At 42.4% G+C, this 17479-nt stretch overlaps 1 protein-coding gene across 1 annotated transcript in view; it reads left to right on the top strand.

The window, feature by feature from the left end:
* ST5 (suppression of tumorigenicity 5) overlaps window positions 1-17479 on the top strand; it is a 159783-nt gene that overhangs the window by 90659 nt on the left and 51645 nt on the right. The window contains 3 exon segments of the mRNA XM_008644869.2: window positions 1998-3212; window positions 6949-7085; window positions 17295-17443. Coding sequence (XP_008643091.1) covers window positions 1998-3212; window positions 6949-7085; window positions 17295-17443 — 1501 coding nt within the window.

Raw genomic sequence — 17479 nt, 5'->3', positions numbered from 1 at the left:
TAACATGCTAAAGTGTTCCACAGGGTCTCTTCTTCCCCTATCCTGTAGCTGAATCCTGACAGTGGATTTAGCCAACATGCAGCTTCTGAGGCTGTAGTCTTTAGATGTAAAATACACTTCCACTGGGTGATGCCTGTTTCCTTGAGAGAAATGTCACTGCAGCTCTGGGACAGAGCTTTCATGTCGGCATGACATGAAAGAATTAGCAGAATGTGATCACAAATCTGAGCTGAGGCAGGGTTAAGAATAATATAAAAATTTGGCTTTGAGGTATTAACCTGAAGAGATTGAGATGAGACAGGCAAAAAGAATGAAGAATCAGGGTGCCCCACCAAGCCTGAGGAGGCTGATTCAGGTTTCATTTTCAGACACTATAAGGGTATGTTGGCCAAGGTAATTCCAGGTAATCCACTACAAACTCTGCGCTGCAACAGCCAGCCAAAAGCACTCATCATCTGTCACCTGCTTTTGATCTTCTGAGATCTCTTAAGACACCTGTCTGCAGCTGTATAGAATGGCAGGAAATTCAACTTCTGGGATGCAAAGAGCATATTCTGGCATGCATCCTTTCTCTCCTGAAATAACTGCTTTAGGCAGTTGTTTAAGGAGTATTTGCCATCATCTTTGACATGGCATCTCTTTTTCTACAGGCATGTTTATCTTTCAAAACAATAAAGAAATAAAAGTCACCAAGTGGTGTAACTTCTGTGACAAATAGACTTGCTTGTCTCAGACCTCTGAAAAAAGGTTCCCTTTTGTGATAATTTGATTATTGTATTTTTCTGACCAGAACTTTTCCCTTTTGTGATATTTTCAAGCTTTGATTGTGAAGTATCCACTGTAGGAAACTGGGATGAAATCTGATAATTTGGTTTGGGGTTGCATTTGAAGGAAAAGAAAATATTTCCTACGTCACAGTAAATTTTTCAGAAATCACGCCAGTGCTCTGGAGTTTTTGGATTACTGCACAGAAGTTGGCATCTCTACTGTAGGTATTGGCTGGCTGTTGGAAACAAAACAATATAGCAGCAGAGATCTTCTGAATCTCTTCTCCCTTTGCTACAGTGCAGACATTTGCTCCCTTGATTTCTTTTGGTCAAGCAGGTCTTTCATTTGGATCTTGTCTGTGTACAGGACAGATGATAAAATCCAGCTTGTTGTCCACAGCCTTGTTGTTCGCACAGCACAAACTTAATTGCATATGCGAGGCATTGCTTAGGGGTCTTTCCTCTTTTTCCTGTACTGTTTGGAACAGAAGGGGGTTAATGTTAAAGGAGTTGTGATTATTTCTGCTATGATTTGTATGTATGGATTTTGGCAGGGCGGCAAACCCCCTTTTTTGACATGGTTTTGGCTTAATTTCCTTACTGCTGGCTCATCACTGATGAGGCGAATGATTAATGTGTTATTTAGTTTCCTTGTGTCTTTTGTTCTTAAAAGTCCTTGCAACAACGTACAAAACCCCAGTAACAATAGCTGATTTTGCAAACCATGGCAAGAATTTGTTCCAAGGGTTTTTTCCAGGGTAACACTGAGATCTTTCTATGTAGTTTATATTCTCCAACACACAGTGTGGGCAGATAAATGTGTTTTCTCAGTGTGTAATATTCTTTTGGTAAGAAACTACTTCTGTTTGATAAGGGGAATTGAATCTGTTGGCCACAGCATCAGACTGAAGATGAACCAGGTCTACTCATCTGCAGGTAGTAGATGCTTTCAAGGCAGTGGTTTGCTATGAGAATGTCAGCTGGTTTTAAGTTCAGGGTGAAACAGAGGCGAGAAACCTTGTTTTGGATGTGCCAAGTGTCCTGCTCATGGCCCATCACTGACACCAGTTAAATGCTGCCACCTCCCACCCCCGACTCTGTGGCTGAGTGGTCACTGGTGTCTTAACGATGCTTTGGTCTTGCAGTGTGGACACTTTCAGCCAGAAGAAATTTGGCAAATAACTCCAGTTTCCCCAAGGCCTTGATTTTTTTATTTCTTTCTGTTTCCAGGTGCCAGTCAGCCACTCCGCCGCCCCTGTTGTCCCCGCGAAGAAGCCCTGCCTACCCTCTCAGCGACAGCGAGGACTCTTCCCGTTCTACTGGGCTCTCCAAAGTCTCCAGCTCCAGACTGTGCCTCAAGGACTGGAAAAGCCGCACCTCTACGCTGCGGAGCACCTCCACGAGCCCATCGGACACCGACTCCCCGAGCCACCCCCTCAAAGCCATCAGTGTGGGTGCTTTGGATAAAAGGCTGTCCGTGTTCAAGGCTGACCAAAAGGAGACTCCAAATGAGGCTCAAGATGGGGAAGCAATAGGGAGCCATCCGCTCACCAGGAGCACTCTGTCCTTGGGCACTGCCACCAAACTGAGGACCCTCTCCATCAGCAGGGTGAGTGTCCGCTCGCAGGCGCTGGACATCAGGCAGAAGATCACAGAATGGGAATGCCGCCGGGAGCTGTCCCCCAGGACGAGTGTGTGTGTGGACAAGAGGGATGCTGGGGAGAGGTCAGGCAGTGAGAGCTGCCCCAGTGTGCTGACCTCTCCCTGCAGCGACAAGACATTTGATTTCAAAGGGCTCAGAAGAATGAGCCGAACATTTTCCGAGTGCTCTTACCCAGAAACCGAGGAGGAGGAACTGCTGGACAGGGATTCCTGCCATCGGTTTGAAAAGAGACCAGGCAGGAGCGAACCTTCTTCTGCCACTTTCCTTAAGAGCCATGTGAGGAAAGAGTCCTCTGCCGTGCTCAACAGAATCCAGAAGATCGAGCAAGCACTGAAGGAGCAGTCGGGCAGAGGCCTCCCCCAGTTACCAAGTAGCTGCTACAGTGTTGACAAAGGGAGGAAAAAGTCTGGGACTCTGAGTACTGTGGAGGGACTGAGTGAAACCCTGAGCGATAGCAAAGGAGGGAGTGTTATTTTGGGGAGTGAACCAGAAACACCTCCTGAGGCTGAGAAAAGCAGTAAAACAAAACAGGGGGTTACTGCAAACTCAGCTGGCCCCAAAGTGCTCCTGGAAAGCCCAGCTAACAGCGCCGTGAATCCCGTCCCCAAGCCCAAACGCACCTTTGAGTACGAGGCAGACAAATCCCACAAAAGCAAACCAAGCAATGGCCTACCTCCATCTCCCACACCTGCTGCTCCTCCTCCCCTCCCGTCCACTCCTGCACCCCCCGTGACCAGAAGGCAGAAGAAAGAGTCGCGCTTTCACAGAAAGTCCCAGAATAGGTAAAAGTCAAGGAAAATCTGCTCGGTTCTCCAAATAAATAAATAACTAAATAAATGGGCTGTATTTTTGTAGTAACAGTATTTTAAGTTCGCCCGCTAACGCAATGCTTTTGACATAAGAAAAGCTAGGAGTTGCCTGCAAGACAAGTGTTTTTCCTGCTGGTCTGCTCTGATAGGATGCACTGGTACAATACCTTTGCATGCCTTCAGTTTTGGAGTTCTACGATCTTCATTCCTCGATCCCCCAAAAAGGCTCTAGGTTAGGTGTGCTAAAGGTTGTCTAGTTCATGTTGGCACAGATGCCCTTAATTGTGATTGTTAATGGACCATAATTTTGTTACTGTCGGGTAGTGGGACCATAGCTGATCCCTCACAGTCTTTTCTTCCTGTAAAACGTACCTGCAGAGGTTTTCTCTTTCTAAAGTTCATTATTTTAGCAGTTGTGTCAGTTTTATGCAGTGTAGATGATTTTATTTAATTCAGTGCTCAGGAATATTATCCTAAGTTACTATTAAAAGCTGTGGAGGATTAATGCTGAGAAAACTGTTTTATCACAGGCAGTCCTTTATATCCTTCCTGAGTTAATGATAGGGAGAGTGTATGGCAACAATTCCCCAGCAATCTCTGGAGCTTGGCTTGTTTTAACCACATGATTTATTTTGAGTTTTAGACATGGTGGAACTCATTCTGCTCATTGCTTAGAAGATTTTAGGCATAGTTGTTGCTAAGCATTCAAATTACAGCATTTTTTAATGAATTCACCTGTCTGTGCCTGTGCATGATACACACCTTCCCTTGATATTTAGTGATGAGGTCTGCAAGGAACTGCTAAACATCATCTCAGATGCACACTATCCCTTCAGTATCTACTGCTTGCTGTTGGTTCAGTTATTGAAAGTTTGTCAGCACAATTATACTGACCTGAATTATAGTGGGGCAGGAAGAGGAGAAGAGGAGCCTTCATATTCTGTCCTTTCCTCTCAGGAGACACCTGCTTCTGAAAGATCAAACAGCTCTGCTGAGGCGTGTTGTTTCTCCCAGAAAGGTGTGGGGGGATGTGGAAACTCAAGCTCTGATTAGCAGTGCTTATCTTTGAGTCCTGACAATAATCTCAGAGGAAGTAAATCTAGTTTTTAATGAGAATTTGTGAAATAAAGCTGTCCTCAGTTTGTTCAGCATAGCACTGGCAATGTGCAGAAGACAAACAGTAATTTTAAAATGTTCTGGTGTAAGTGATACCCTTTATTGGAAAAGGGGTAACTCATCTAAGAACCACAATATTTTATCACAATGAGTTTTTGAGATAGTTTTGAAGCTGCTTTCCAGAAGAGGTACAATTCTGCTTGCACCTGCTGTTCTGCAGGTTCAGTCTCCTGTCTTAGCAGAGTTAGACAACAGCACAGTTCAGCAAAGGATCTTCAGGCCTGGGTTAGGGCTAGGAGAAACAAGCCTTCTAAAAAGCATTATTTATCAATTTAAGTTGTAGAATATAAATTGTAGGATTAACAGGGTTGTCATGTGTATCTGATGATCCTTGCAATTCAGTTTGACATTCTACTGGGTAGGTATCCATTCATTTGTAACAGCTTTACCCACTGTAGTTTAATGACTTCTCTGGACACACCTCTTGTTAATCATGATCTAAATAAATTCAAATCAACCTCCCAAAAATCTCAGGTTTGCTGGCTATCTTAAATGGTGGGCGGAAATCCTTTATAAAAATCTCAATTTCATTGTCTTTGCTACTGTTCTTCCTTCAGTTACAGAAAGGAGAACTCCAAGATTTACAAAGAACTTAAGACCATACAAGTCATCTAAGAATAATAATATTTGGTTGATAGTAATTACTGAAATCTCAGTATCTAAACTGTTCTTTTTTTGAGAACAGACATAACTCATTGTGTCTGCAGCTTGTAGCTGTGTGTTTCAGATTGAACATACATGTGGTTTGCACTCCCTGGAATGTCATGAGAATGGACTGAGGGTATTTATTTTCCCAATACTTTGGTTGAAAGCACTGGTTTTATTTTTGGTGGTTAATTTAATATCCTAGTAATATGGAGGAAGTCTCTCATGTTTGCCTGCTAGCAGAAAGCCAGGCTGGATCTGGGCAATCTGCTGCCAACAGCTGCTTTAACATTTCAGAGTGGTGTGGGCTGGGTGTTCCCTAGCAGTTGGAAATCCTCTGGCACACACAGAGCGCAGGAGAGGAGTGTCACAGCAGAGGCTTGGGACACATGGACCACAGCTGAGTGTTGGTCCACAAAGCCATTCCTGTCATCCTATACAGTGTCACCACATCACAGTGGTGCCTTGAAATCTATAGGAGCTGGATATTTAACTACTTTAGGAAGTCTCATTTCATACACAGCTATGTCTTCAGTGTGTCAGCATCCTTTGTAACTGTGAGTAGCTGTGGAGGAGCAGTTGTCTGGATCTGACGTGCACAGACTGTTTCTGCCACAATCCTGATGTGAATAACTTGGACCTGGATATTCTGAAGCTTAGGGAAAGGGGAGAGAGGAGGCTCCTAAGCCCGATCCTGAGCTGTAAGCCTGCTCCAGCAGACAAATAGGAAATGCTCTTTTCGAATGTATTGTTCTTTGCAATACTCACTGTGTTACCTGTAGGGATGCTTGAGCCAACTCACAGGCCAAAGTGTCTCATGAGACTCTGTCACTGCCACATGGATATGCTGTAACATATGCTTCACTCCAGCTGGGAAGAAGAAGAAGCAGGGTTGATGGTAGGATGATTTATTGTTAATCTAGTTTGGGTCTCAGTGAGTGAAGCATGCAGACCAGCACAGTCCATGCAAGCCTTGCAGCACCATGGGATTTATGCTCTGACCTGAGCCCATTTTTCTCACTGTTTCATCCTCAGCTGTAAATCAATGCACTGAATGCCAGCCCCTGTACTGCTAGCACTGCAAATTGTGGCCCTCCCAGCTTGAGTGTAGATAGCTTGAGAGTGGGAAGAACTTGGCCTCTTCTACCTCTAGAACTGCTCAGCAGTACCTGGGGCAGGTGTGGGTGGGAGACAAGTTGTGTGTGTTCACCTGACCCAGCTGGTCCTCACCTTCCTGCCAGAAAGGGCAAACCTTCAGCCCCCAGCCGTCAGCCCAGGTTGCTCATGTACCCCAGGGATCATTAATTTCCTCAAGGCTTTCTCCTTTGCTGTCAGTGCTTGGCACGGGGTGTGCAAGGGAAACAGGTGACTTTCACATGAGTCTGCCTTTGGCATTTGTACACTGAGCTCTGTGCAGGAACATATCTGAAAGTTCAAGATGTGAATAGTGTCAAACTAAGGCTACATCTCCCAGAGCAACCAGTGCAGGAATGTTTGCTTTCCAGACATTGTTTCTTTCTTTAGGAGAGAGGGCTACATGTTTCTTGGGCCTCTGGAAAGAACAAGGTAATTTCTAATCTGAGGATTGTGCTGCTAACTTACTCTGTAAACTTGGAAAAATATCACATATTTTCTCGGTATTTTCTTCCTGTCTGCATAATTGGGTAGCAATACTTCCAACTTCATAGAAGTGTCATAGATGATTATACTAGAGACTGCTGTGAGCACAGGACTTATGGTCTGCTAAAAGTTAGTCCTTAAAGCATAATGTGGGATTTTTTTTTTGTTGTGGTTCACTTTATATATATTTCTTAGCAAGCAAATGCTCATCTAAATGTTTGAATAATTTTGCATTCTTGTTACTCATTATTATTGTTTTAAACTTTAGAAAATCCTTTGAGTTTGAGGATGCCTCAAGCCTGCAATCCCTGTACCCTCCCTCCCCAACTGAAAATGGAACCGAGAGCCAGCATAAATTTGGATCCAAGAGCACTTTAGAAGAAAATGCCTATGAAGACATTGTAGGTAAGAAGCTGCTGCAGAACATGGGCTCACAGCAGGATGTTGAGTGGCTGTGGGCAGGCCGTGTATTGCTGAACACATGCCCTGTGCAGGAACATTCAGTGCTGTCAGTAAAGAGAGATTAAATGGAGGCTAAATGGGTTTGATCCTTCAGTGCAAATGTAGCTCTCAGGCTGCATGCAGGAAGTCTTGATTCTTTCAGACTTCACTGGGTAGTATTGGAAACAGACTGTTTGGTCAGCTTTTTGCCAATGCTTTTCAAGTACCAAATCGTTCTTTTTATCGAGATCTTGGCTTGAAGCCTTGAGTGGTGTAAAAATGTAAAGAACAGAACCCGAGACAGTGTTTACAGAACTATCCAATAGCAAGATTAACCTCAGAGGCCTTGTGTGGTCAGCCTGAGCTTTTCAGGACTCCGGTGTGGACTGCCCCAAAGCAGTTATTTGTAGCACTGTTCCTGGTCTCCTCCAAGTCCCAGTTGCTGGTTAAAGAGGAATTAATTTCCTTTAGCTATACAACCATCAGGAATGCACAACAAAAAACACTGTTTTCATTAAGCTTCATAAGAAAAACATGTTTCTTTTGGTCTTAGAAGGAAATCTATGGCCTATGCATACATTCTTTTAACATCAAAAAAAAGTTGTTATAATTACCAAAAATTGGGCAGCCCTTCAGAGGACAGATTTTCCACACAAGTGATGAATATCTGCTTTATTTTTAACTCTTTCAGTATAATATTATTGCAACAGATACAAAGGGGACTTCATTTTACTTTGGGCAATGAATCTTTATATACTGAAAGCTGGAGGGCTACCAAGATAGTCTGGAACCCTAGAGCACACATCCTCTGAAGAGACACTGACAAGCTGGGCTTGTTTAGTCTGGTAAAAAGCACTCTAATAGTGCTTACAAATGTTTGAGAGGCAAACAAAGACAATAGAACAAAACTATACTTGGTCATATCAGTTGATATAGCAAAGAACAATGGCCACAAATTGGAGCCTGGGGCTCTCTGTCAGACCAAAATTCTGTCTCTGGCTTGTCAGCCTCAGTGAAAACAGGAATTTACTCTTTCCATTCTCAGCTGTATACTTTGTCTATGCCATTCAAAAAAATTGCTTTCGGAACAGAAGCTTTCAGCTCCTGCTCAGTGTCTGTTAAAATGAAATCTTTTTTAGATACTAAAAAGTCATTTTCTGTGTAGTGCATCCTTATATCATCAGCCTTTTCCATGACAGACCGCTGTGCTACTCACACTTGAGAATGTATTGTGTGTTAGTTACAGTGCTCATCTTTGCTCAGGACTTGTCACTGTGCCGCCAGATTTTATGTGGTAATGATTCTTTCCCTTGTCTGGTTTGTTAAATATCAATATAAAAGGTGCAGGACTGGTAAGAAGCTTTCTTCAAATGAGAAGAACTCTTGGGTTCAGTAAAACAAAAATCATAATGGGCTCTTCCAACTCATGGGTACTATAAAGCAGCCCCTTGCAGACTATAATTTGGCCATTTTGGCAGGGCAGTGGGAAGAGAATGCAAAATTTCAGATCTGTGGACAAACACAGAACTTCATTGTTTTGTACTGCTTTTTCACAACCTCTTTCCAAGCACTTCATTCAATACAGGCAGTGCGGGGGGGAACACAAAATCAGTATTATTCTTACAAACTGTCAGGCATGATTAAAGACAAGCCAAAGAGGTTTGATCTCCAGCTTTAAAGAAACTATCGTAGTTTTGTGTATCACATCTGCATAATTTATACCAGTGGTGCTAGACCCCAGTCTCCAAGTAGCACTTTTGTGCTCATGCAAACCAGGTGTCTGCAAGAGTGAGTTTATTTTATAGATCTACATCTGCTTCAAAGCTATATAAAGGGCTCTGTCACTGTTCTCTGAGTTTTCTTGGCAAACAGTTGCCCTGGAGGTGCCAGTGGGTCTTTTTTTCCCTATACCTTGTTGAATCTCCTTGCCTCCCTAAAACTTGTAGGCAGTTAAAACATTGTTGCTGCAGTAATAAGCTTAATAAAGTGTCATGTCCCCCCACCCCTTAGAATTAATATTTGTAATGCAAGGAAGTGTTAGAATACAAGGAAAGAAAGCGGTGAATGCTGTGAATGCTCTAAGTATTCTAGTGTGAGACAGAATCATAAAAAATTCAGGTTGGAAGGGACTGTGAAGTCAGCTGATCCAGCCTCTGCTCAAAGCGAGCCTGATTTCAACATTAAATGAGGTTGCTTAGGGCTACATCTGGTTGAGTTTTCAAAATACCATGGCAGGATGGCTTCACTGCCTCCCTGTGCAGCCTTCTCCACTGCTTAGCCTCCATTGTGAATAATGGTTTCTTGATGTCCCTGTGAACAAATTTTTCTTTCCATCCAGTCTGAATTCTCCTTTCAGACTTGAAGGACGTTGTCCTTCATCCTTTCACCTGCAAGAAGTGCCTGGTGCTGTCTTTTTCACTTGCCTTTCTAGGCAGTGGCAGACAGCAGCTGGGTTATCCCCCAGCCTTCCCCAGGCTAAGCAGCTTCTAAGCATGTAATTGCTAGGCCTGGAGTCATTGGTTTTTTGGTCACCACATGGCCTCTTCATGTGAGGCATATGCACACCAAAGCTTTGTCTTCCTCCTGGTGCCCTTGCACTGCTTATTCTTTAATGACCAGGGCAGCAATGAACTGCTGTGTGTAGTTTATCTTGAGAGCTGCCTTTATTAAAAAAAGTAAGTTTTAAGGTATATTGAAACCAAAAATGATCATGCTCTGAAATCCAGTGACATCACGAACCAGACGCTTTGTTCAATTTTGTAATATTTCTGTAGACTTTAATAGATGAAATACCTGCATGGTAAGTTCAGGACAGGTATTGGATTGGAACACAATGATCCATTCTGCATTAATCAAGCAGCCCTTGTATAAAGGGGTGCACATTCCTAATAAAAATCAGAGCTGTGTTCCATGTGCAAGGAACCATGTGGACTTCATTCATCTTCTGTACTAGCACTCACAGAAATGTGGCAGTCATAGTAAACTTAACATTGTTTTGCTTCTTGTGGTTTTGAATGAGCCTTTAATCAGACCAAAATTGATGTGGCTTTCTGAATCCGGTTGGGGAAACCACGCTTGGCTTTGTGTGAATTCAAGAAACGATCATAGTATTAAGAGATGGCTGAGATTGTTGCTTCTGCTGTGTTTGTGCATAACAGTATTTCCTGTCATATGGACCATACGGTTCCAGTTTTCCAGTCTGCTTGTCTACATGCAGCTGAGATGTTGGAATACTGGTATTTAAGGTCTTGTGTCTCTGCAGCATTGTTGACCTGACATCTAGGAGAAAGAACTTGTAATCACCACCAAAAAAAAGTTGAACGAGTAAAGTGAAATGAAGGTTAAGGGCATAGTACTAAGTTTGACTTGAGAAAATCTAGTAAAACTAGGTGAAAGAAATAACACTCCATTTAGAAATTAAATTTAGTGGAAGGAACCTCTGACAAGACAAGCCTTCTTACTCTCTAAGTCCCCAGAATGCTGTACACAGCAGAACAGGTGGAGATTTCCTCCAAGAGGACACGACAGATGTGCAGAAAACGCATTGCTCAACTGGGCTCCGTGTGTTGCGTCGTAGATTGAGAATGTTTAATTGAACATTGCATGACTCCGTGTCTGCTTTGGCAGCTGGAACTGAAGTAGTCTAGAAAATAAGGCAACGCCTCAAAAACATTGCTGTGGAATCTCTAAAGCCAGGATGAATTTCTGAATGGGATCTTGCTGGTAGGTTCCCACTGGGAGTGTCCCTCAATTCATTGTCTCAGGGACAGCTGGCCCTCTTGGGGAGGGTTTCTTATGCATCCTCCATCTCTCTGGGCCTGTTCACGGTCATGTTTAGGAGATTTTGAGGCCTTTCAGTAGCTGGACACTTCTATTGACAGATTTTTGCGCCTTAAGAGGACAACATAATCACTGCTTCTGTAGGGGTATATAATATAATTGAATCTTGTTACAGCTGACACCACAGGTGACTGATAAAAACTTGACAGTGGAGTCATACACAATCGTTTGGCTTTTTCCTCTGTCAGTTTGAGTATTGCTTCAGTTTGGGATAATCAGCTTCTTGTTTACTTGTGCATTAAAACAGGACAAGTCACTCCATGCCTGCTGGTAAAGGCACCTCATCTCTCCTAAACCAATTAATTGGTTTGATTTCTTGTGTAAATTTGGCATAGTGCATGTCATGTAACAAAATGAGATTATTTAGCTGTTTTACTGAATCCTTCGCTGTGTGTGATCAGAGCTGCAGCAATGATGACTGAGGTCAAGTTGGAAAATGTTCCAGCTTGACATTGCTTTCAAATTAGAACATTTGCAAAGTTCTTCCAGTAAATGTGGGAAAGGGTTAGAAAGAGAGCAAGTTGATCTTTTGAGTAAAATCTCATCCTCACATGCCACATTATTGCCTGTCATGATTTTGTAGCACATTTCAGTCTGTCATATTATCATCCCATGAAAAATCAGGGAGAAATGGGAATTGCTGGGCTGCTGTGAAGCTGAAGCAAACTTGGAGAGATTGTAACTCTGCCAGCAGTGCTGTGCTAGCTGCTTCTCTGAAGACATTTTGGGTTTTTAGTCAGACACCAGCAGGTTTCTGCAACTAGGATTGATGCAAAATGAGGGCAATGATCACAGACTAGTATATTCCTGTCTTATTCTGCACCCACAGTCTGCCTGTGACAGCCTAAAATGAATGTGAGATTTTGGAAAGTGTAATAGTGGCAAATTTAATAATAGACACTGTAGGGTATTGGCAGCCAGAGCACAATAAATCAAACAGTGTTCATATGGGCCTGTCAAAGAAAGGCCAAATATTCAGCTGATCCTATTGACAATCAGCTTGCTGCTTTGTTGTTACATTTGGATACATGGATTCATTTTTAATAATCATCTCATGCCCTATTTAGAGCTCAGTTTTTCTCTGTAGAGTGTGTCTCATCATGATAACATCCATTACGACTTCTTGTGACAGTCTCTGCCTGGCTTTCTAGTCAGTGCTGTAGGTTAGTAAAACAGAAGAAAAAAAGACCATGAGACTGCTCTCCCAAATCCTCCTTTAAATTCAGAGACTGTGTTGAAGTCAGCAGGGTGAAGCCCCTGAAATGCAGGCAGTTTAGAGGAGCTGTTGTTGTACTGTGCCAACAGTTGCTCATCAGATGTTTTCATGCACATGATTTTGGACTGAGTGGTAAATGGGTGATTTTTGGGGATGAAATTTCTTGTTCATTTACCAGCTGTGCAAATTGTTTTCCCTTATACTTCATTATGACTACACTCTAAGCTCTTGCAGTCCCCACAGAGATCGCAGGGAGCTGAAAGTATCTGCAGTGCTTCTTCTGCTTATTGCAAGGCAAAGCAGGACTGGAGAAGTTCAGAAAGCACAGGTTGTTGCCTACAAAGTCCATGGACCAGGGCCCAAAAGAAGCTCGTGATACTGAGCAGATACACTGGGTGATAGGACTAAAAGCAAGAAATGGTCTGGAACTTAGTGCTGTTCAGCAAGAGCTTTTCAAAGCAGTTGTAATATGTGTCAGCTGTAACTTGAGATTGAAATAGTTCCTCTTTCTGCAGATTCCTGGGGTAAATTCCCCAGCTGAGATGCAAAGTTGCAGCATCTCTGATGTTGAAAGAGCTCATCTGTGCACCAAAGATCTAAGCTTGGATGCTTAATGGGAGTGTGGAGATTTACTGGTTTTCATCCATTTGATCTGAACATGCTCATAAACATCCCAGTGGCCCAGTTTTCCTCCAGCACTGGTGGTGTGGATCTTCACTGGTGTAATTTTATGACTGAAATGAATGAGCAATGCATGTGCACCTCATTTGTGAGGTGGTAACTGTCCTGGCCATGCAACTCAGGTCCCTGGGCTTTCTAAGTAGCCAGGAATGGAAGGCAGCAGGCTCTTAGCTTGGGCACTCAGCATCACCCTGTGGATTCTGTATCTCCTCTGTGAGCATTGGCTCCCACTTTATGCACCCAACTTAACAAATATTTAAGAGTCTTTTCCTTCACTCTATACCTGCTGTTCCATTCTTCTCTCTTCCTGGCAGTGCAAAAGGCTGGAGTTATAATCAGCACTCTGTGAATCACTTAATTCCTCTGATAATTGTTTCTCCCATCTAGAACGAAATGATGCATTTCCCTGCTTTCTGCCATTTATAGAGAAGCGTCTGCCTGCTTCTTTTTTTTCCCCCTCAGCCTTACTTTTCACTCCTTTCTCAGCGTGAGACGGGCTCGCTGAGTCTGCCTCTGCTTCCCATTTGCCACGTGTGAGAGGCTGAGCAGAGGAACATTGTGTGCTGCCTCAGGACTTGGTGGGGCTGACTCCCAACGCATCATGGAGTGAAGAACTGCAACCCCTGGGGGAAACTCATCGATCCTTAAGCTCAAGGCACTGCATTCCTCAGGACTTTTCTAAACATCAGTGGTTATTTTATCTTTTTTTTGGTTCTCTTTCTTTTCTTCCCTGATGGACTATTCATTAAATTGTCTGTGAGATCTTCTGGAGATAAATGTCGTGTAGATAAATGCCCTGTGTTAATTCAACACTTTGGTACGTAGAATTCGAGAGAATGGGAAACTTGGAAAAAATGCTTATAGAGGGAACTGATCTGGGAGTAGGGATGGTGATTAGAGACAGTATTTGCCAAAGACTTACTGTTTGTGATCATATGCATTCTGGGGGTATGATTCAGCTTCCTTTGAAGTCAGTGAAAATCTACTGCTGTCTTGTGTGGCTGTTGGATCAGCCTCATTAAGACAAGCCTGGCCTCTATACTGCATAATGTTTCTCCTTTTGGCTTCCAATATAGGCATCCATATGGCAGGAACAAGGATGTTTCCTTGCTCTTTCATTGTAAATATGTTTTCCTTTTGCAGCAAATCCAAGCACCGCAGCTTGCAAACATTCCTTGCCTGAGACTTAGGACTGGAGAAGTGGTGGTTGAGGAGAAGGCTGTAAACCTCTGAGCCAGCCCAGTGATATGGAAACTTTCCTCCTTTTTTGTACTGCAGTGGCAGCAGTAGCAGCCACCACCCCGGGTCTCCCGCAGGACCTCACTCCCATGTGGGACCCACACCTGCTGGTGACCACCACTTCTCAAATCTTTTCTCCCATGGAAGGGAGTCACTGTGCAGTCAGATGCAGTTAAATGCTGTTTTGAGGCAGTTCAGGGTATTTTCGGCACTTTTAGTTTACTTGACATCTTTGGTTTCTTGTCACTGGTACAGAAACCAGTCTGGGCTGCCTCTTTTTGTGTATCTGGTCTTTTGTGTGTCTACGAGGGAGAGCAAATATACTAAGAATCTGGTAGTTGAAAATTGCTGGGGAGATAGTTTGTGTGTCGCTTCTAGTTCACAGCTTGAACCAAATACTTCCTTCAAAAGTCACATCAGCAAAACCAGGTGGTTTCTGATTGATCAGACTATTTCATTATCTGAGATTTGGGTTGGAAGGAGGTTCTTCTTAAAAAAAAAAAAAAAGGGCAAAAAAAATGGTGAGGTGTATTTGGTCTCAAGGTGTTATTTCAAAGTGAAAAAAACCCCCAAGCTCTGAAATAATTTGGTTTTTAAGCAAATGAGAGAAAGAATAGACACAAGAGTTCTAGAACAGCAAACCAGTCATCTGCAGAAGCTCTCACAGCTCTAGGGGAAAGGGTTAAAATCCCTGTGGTGTCTCCTCTGACCTTCCCATTACAATGAAGAGGAATTTGGCCCAAGCTCTCTTTTGGTAGAGACTCTGACTCAGAAAAATAGTCTCTGCTCATGGTTCCTTGCTCCTCCCCCTTCTCTCATCCAAGACTTCTCTGGGCCCATTTCTGTACTTAATATGTCAGGTCGGCATTATTTATGTTGAGTTTAACTGGGTTCAAGCAATTCTGTTTTACACTGTGTTTTGGAAAGAGAATCCCCCTAACATTTATAAATGCTTTACATTGTAAAAAAGGGTTTTTTTCACTGATGGGCTTGTTTCTTCTCAGGAGTTTGGGTACTCTGTAGACTAATGCAGTAACATTTGTTTTCACAAGGAAGCGCATGTTTGAGCCCTGTCTCACGAAGCCGGGTATTTCGAAATCTATTAATCCATTCCAAAATGCTTGCTTGACCTATACTTGACTTGGGCTTACAAGAAATTTTATTATGCCACTAGAGCCTAATCATCTGTAAGTAACAGCATTTTGCAAATTTTACTATTTATCATTGTTATGATTACCATTTCTAGAGCCGTAGAGTCTACAAGTAACAGAATCAGAGTGTGATATCTATTTTTCCTTCCCTCAGGAAGAATCAACCACTTCTATAGTCCTCCATAGTATTCTTTTTTTTTTTTTTTAGGGGTATTTGTTGCTTAAGATTTTTCCTGTTCATTGCATTCATCAAAAGGTCTTCCTTCATATACCCCATGCACCTGAAGGTGTTCTTTCCATATGGCATGAGGACTGGCTTCAATGATAGTGCAGCCTCCAGAATCAGATTCCCTCTGGATGAAATAATAAGCTCTGATTGCCAAGTCAAACATTCTTCAAGAGCAGCAGTGATTCAGGCTTCTAATTAGAACAAAACTAAAACATTCACTCTTGTGCTTATGTTTGACTAGAAATCTCAGTATGATGCACTACTGAAGCAAAACTGTATTTTTATTTGTATTGTGAATATGTGAACTTGCTCAGCAGAAGTTCTTGTGGCTGTAATTGATGAATCAAGCAGTCTCACGCTTCCAGGCTCAAAAATAAAGTAGAAAGCACAAACTGCTTTGCTTTTCTTTTGTACAATAAGGAAATTTAATAAGTCTGTCTAGAACAAAATAGCTGGTAGTCACATAGACTGTTAACCCAGGCCTTGCTCTCACTGAAAACACCATATGCCTCAGCTGTAATCTCCTTAAATGCTGTGAATATTTTCTGTAACAGTGGGAATAATGAACCATGCTACAGCTTTCTGTCCTCAGTTCTCAACTGACACAGTATGTAGTGAAAGCTGAATTTCTTATATTAAATAGCCTGTACTACAACACACATATTGTACTAAACTCATGGGTTTTAAATTCGTCTTTAGATATAAAACCAAAAGAAAGTTGGTTTAAAAGCTTTTAACTTCCTGGATGTTTCTGTAAATTCAGGTCTTGATTTTGAGTAGACCACTTTTTTAAGAGATTATTTTCTGTTCAAGATGGCTGGAAAGCTGTAATTTCTTTGTGTTTCAAAAACCTGAAGCTCTAAATCAGTTGCTGATCATCAACTGTCTGAAAAAGTGGATACAAAATGTTAATTTTATTGATGGCACTCATTTATCATCATGCTACTTTGTTCAGTGAGAGGTCTGCTAAGTTCAGGAGTTTGAGAAGACGATGGGTATGGGATCTCACTTAAACCTGGACTATAAATTTTGGTTCTGGTTTTCAAATGGTAAAAATTCCAAGACTGAGGTCTGCTTTTAAGTGTATTTTTCATTTAAGTCATATTTAGGGATTAATTGGTCAAGCCTCTATATATTACTAGCAGGATGAGTTTCCTTCCGGGAGAGAGGAGTTTCACGTAACTTGAAATGAACAGCTGCCTAATTTGAAGACAGGATATATTTTAAAGAACACTTTGAGGATGCAGTATGGTTGGGACAGAAATTGTTCTCCTTTTGCACTTTCAGTCTTCTCTCTTGGCACTGCTGAGCTGGAGTGTTTATTCTTTCTTTGCCTTCTCTCAGGAGGAGAGAAAAATGAAGGTTGCATCAAATAAGAATTGTCTTATTGTGTGTAAGGGCGGCGTGTTGAGCACAATTATTTATTGGTCTTCATTTCACCCCGTGAGTGGCTGTTACAGATTTATAAAATCCACTGATACACTTTAAAGAAGTTAAGTGCCTTAGCTTTTATGTATCAATAAATTTTCCACAGCTGCAGATGCTCAGAAGCACGTCTTGTGCTGTGGCAAAAAAAAAAAAAAAAAAAAAAAAAAGGACAGTAAAAAAATCCAAAGAAACTTGTCGACTTCATAGCCAAGTTCTCCTCCAAATACTTCCAGCTGCAGCTAGAGGGATGAGTCATGCTGAAAGCTGAGGAGCTTTTAGAAAAGCCTTTCACTTGGTTCACATGATTTTTTTTTTTTTTCTAATTTTACATTCCTGTCTGTTTTTCTTTCCTTAAAAAAAACAACAACCCCGAAACCCCAAACGTGAAGGCGAGTCACCCAAGGAAAACCCGTACGAGGATGTGGAGCTGAAAGGCCGTCACGCGGGGCGAAAATCCCACCAGCTGTCCGAGAATTCCCTAGATTCCCTGCACAGGATGTGGACGCCGCAGAACAGGAAATACCCGGCACCTCCGCAGGTAACGGCGGCGGGCGGAGCGGAGCGCGGCTGAAGG

Source organism: Corvus brachyrhynchos, unplaced genomic scaffold (assembly GCF_000691975.1).
Source record: "Corvus brachyrhynchos isolate BGI_N302 unplaced genomic scaffold, ASM69197v1 scaffold542, whole genome shotgun sequence".
Lineage (NCBI taxonomy): Eukaryota > Metazoa > Chordata > Aves > Passeriformes > Corvidae > Corvus > Corvus brachyrhynchos.
This window is presented reverse-complemented; position numbering and strand designations above follow the sequence as displayed.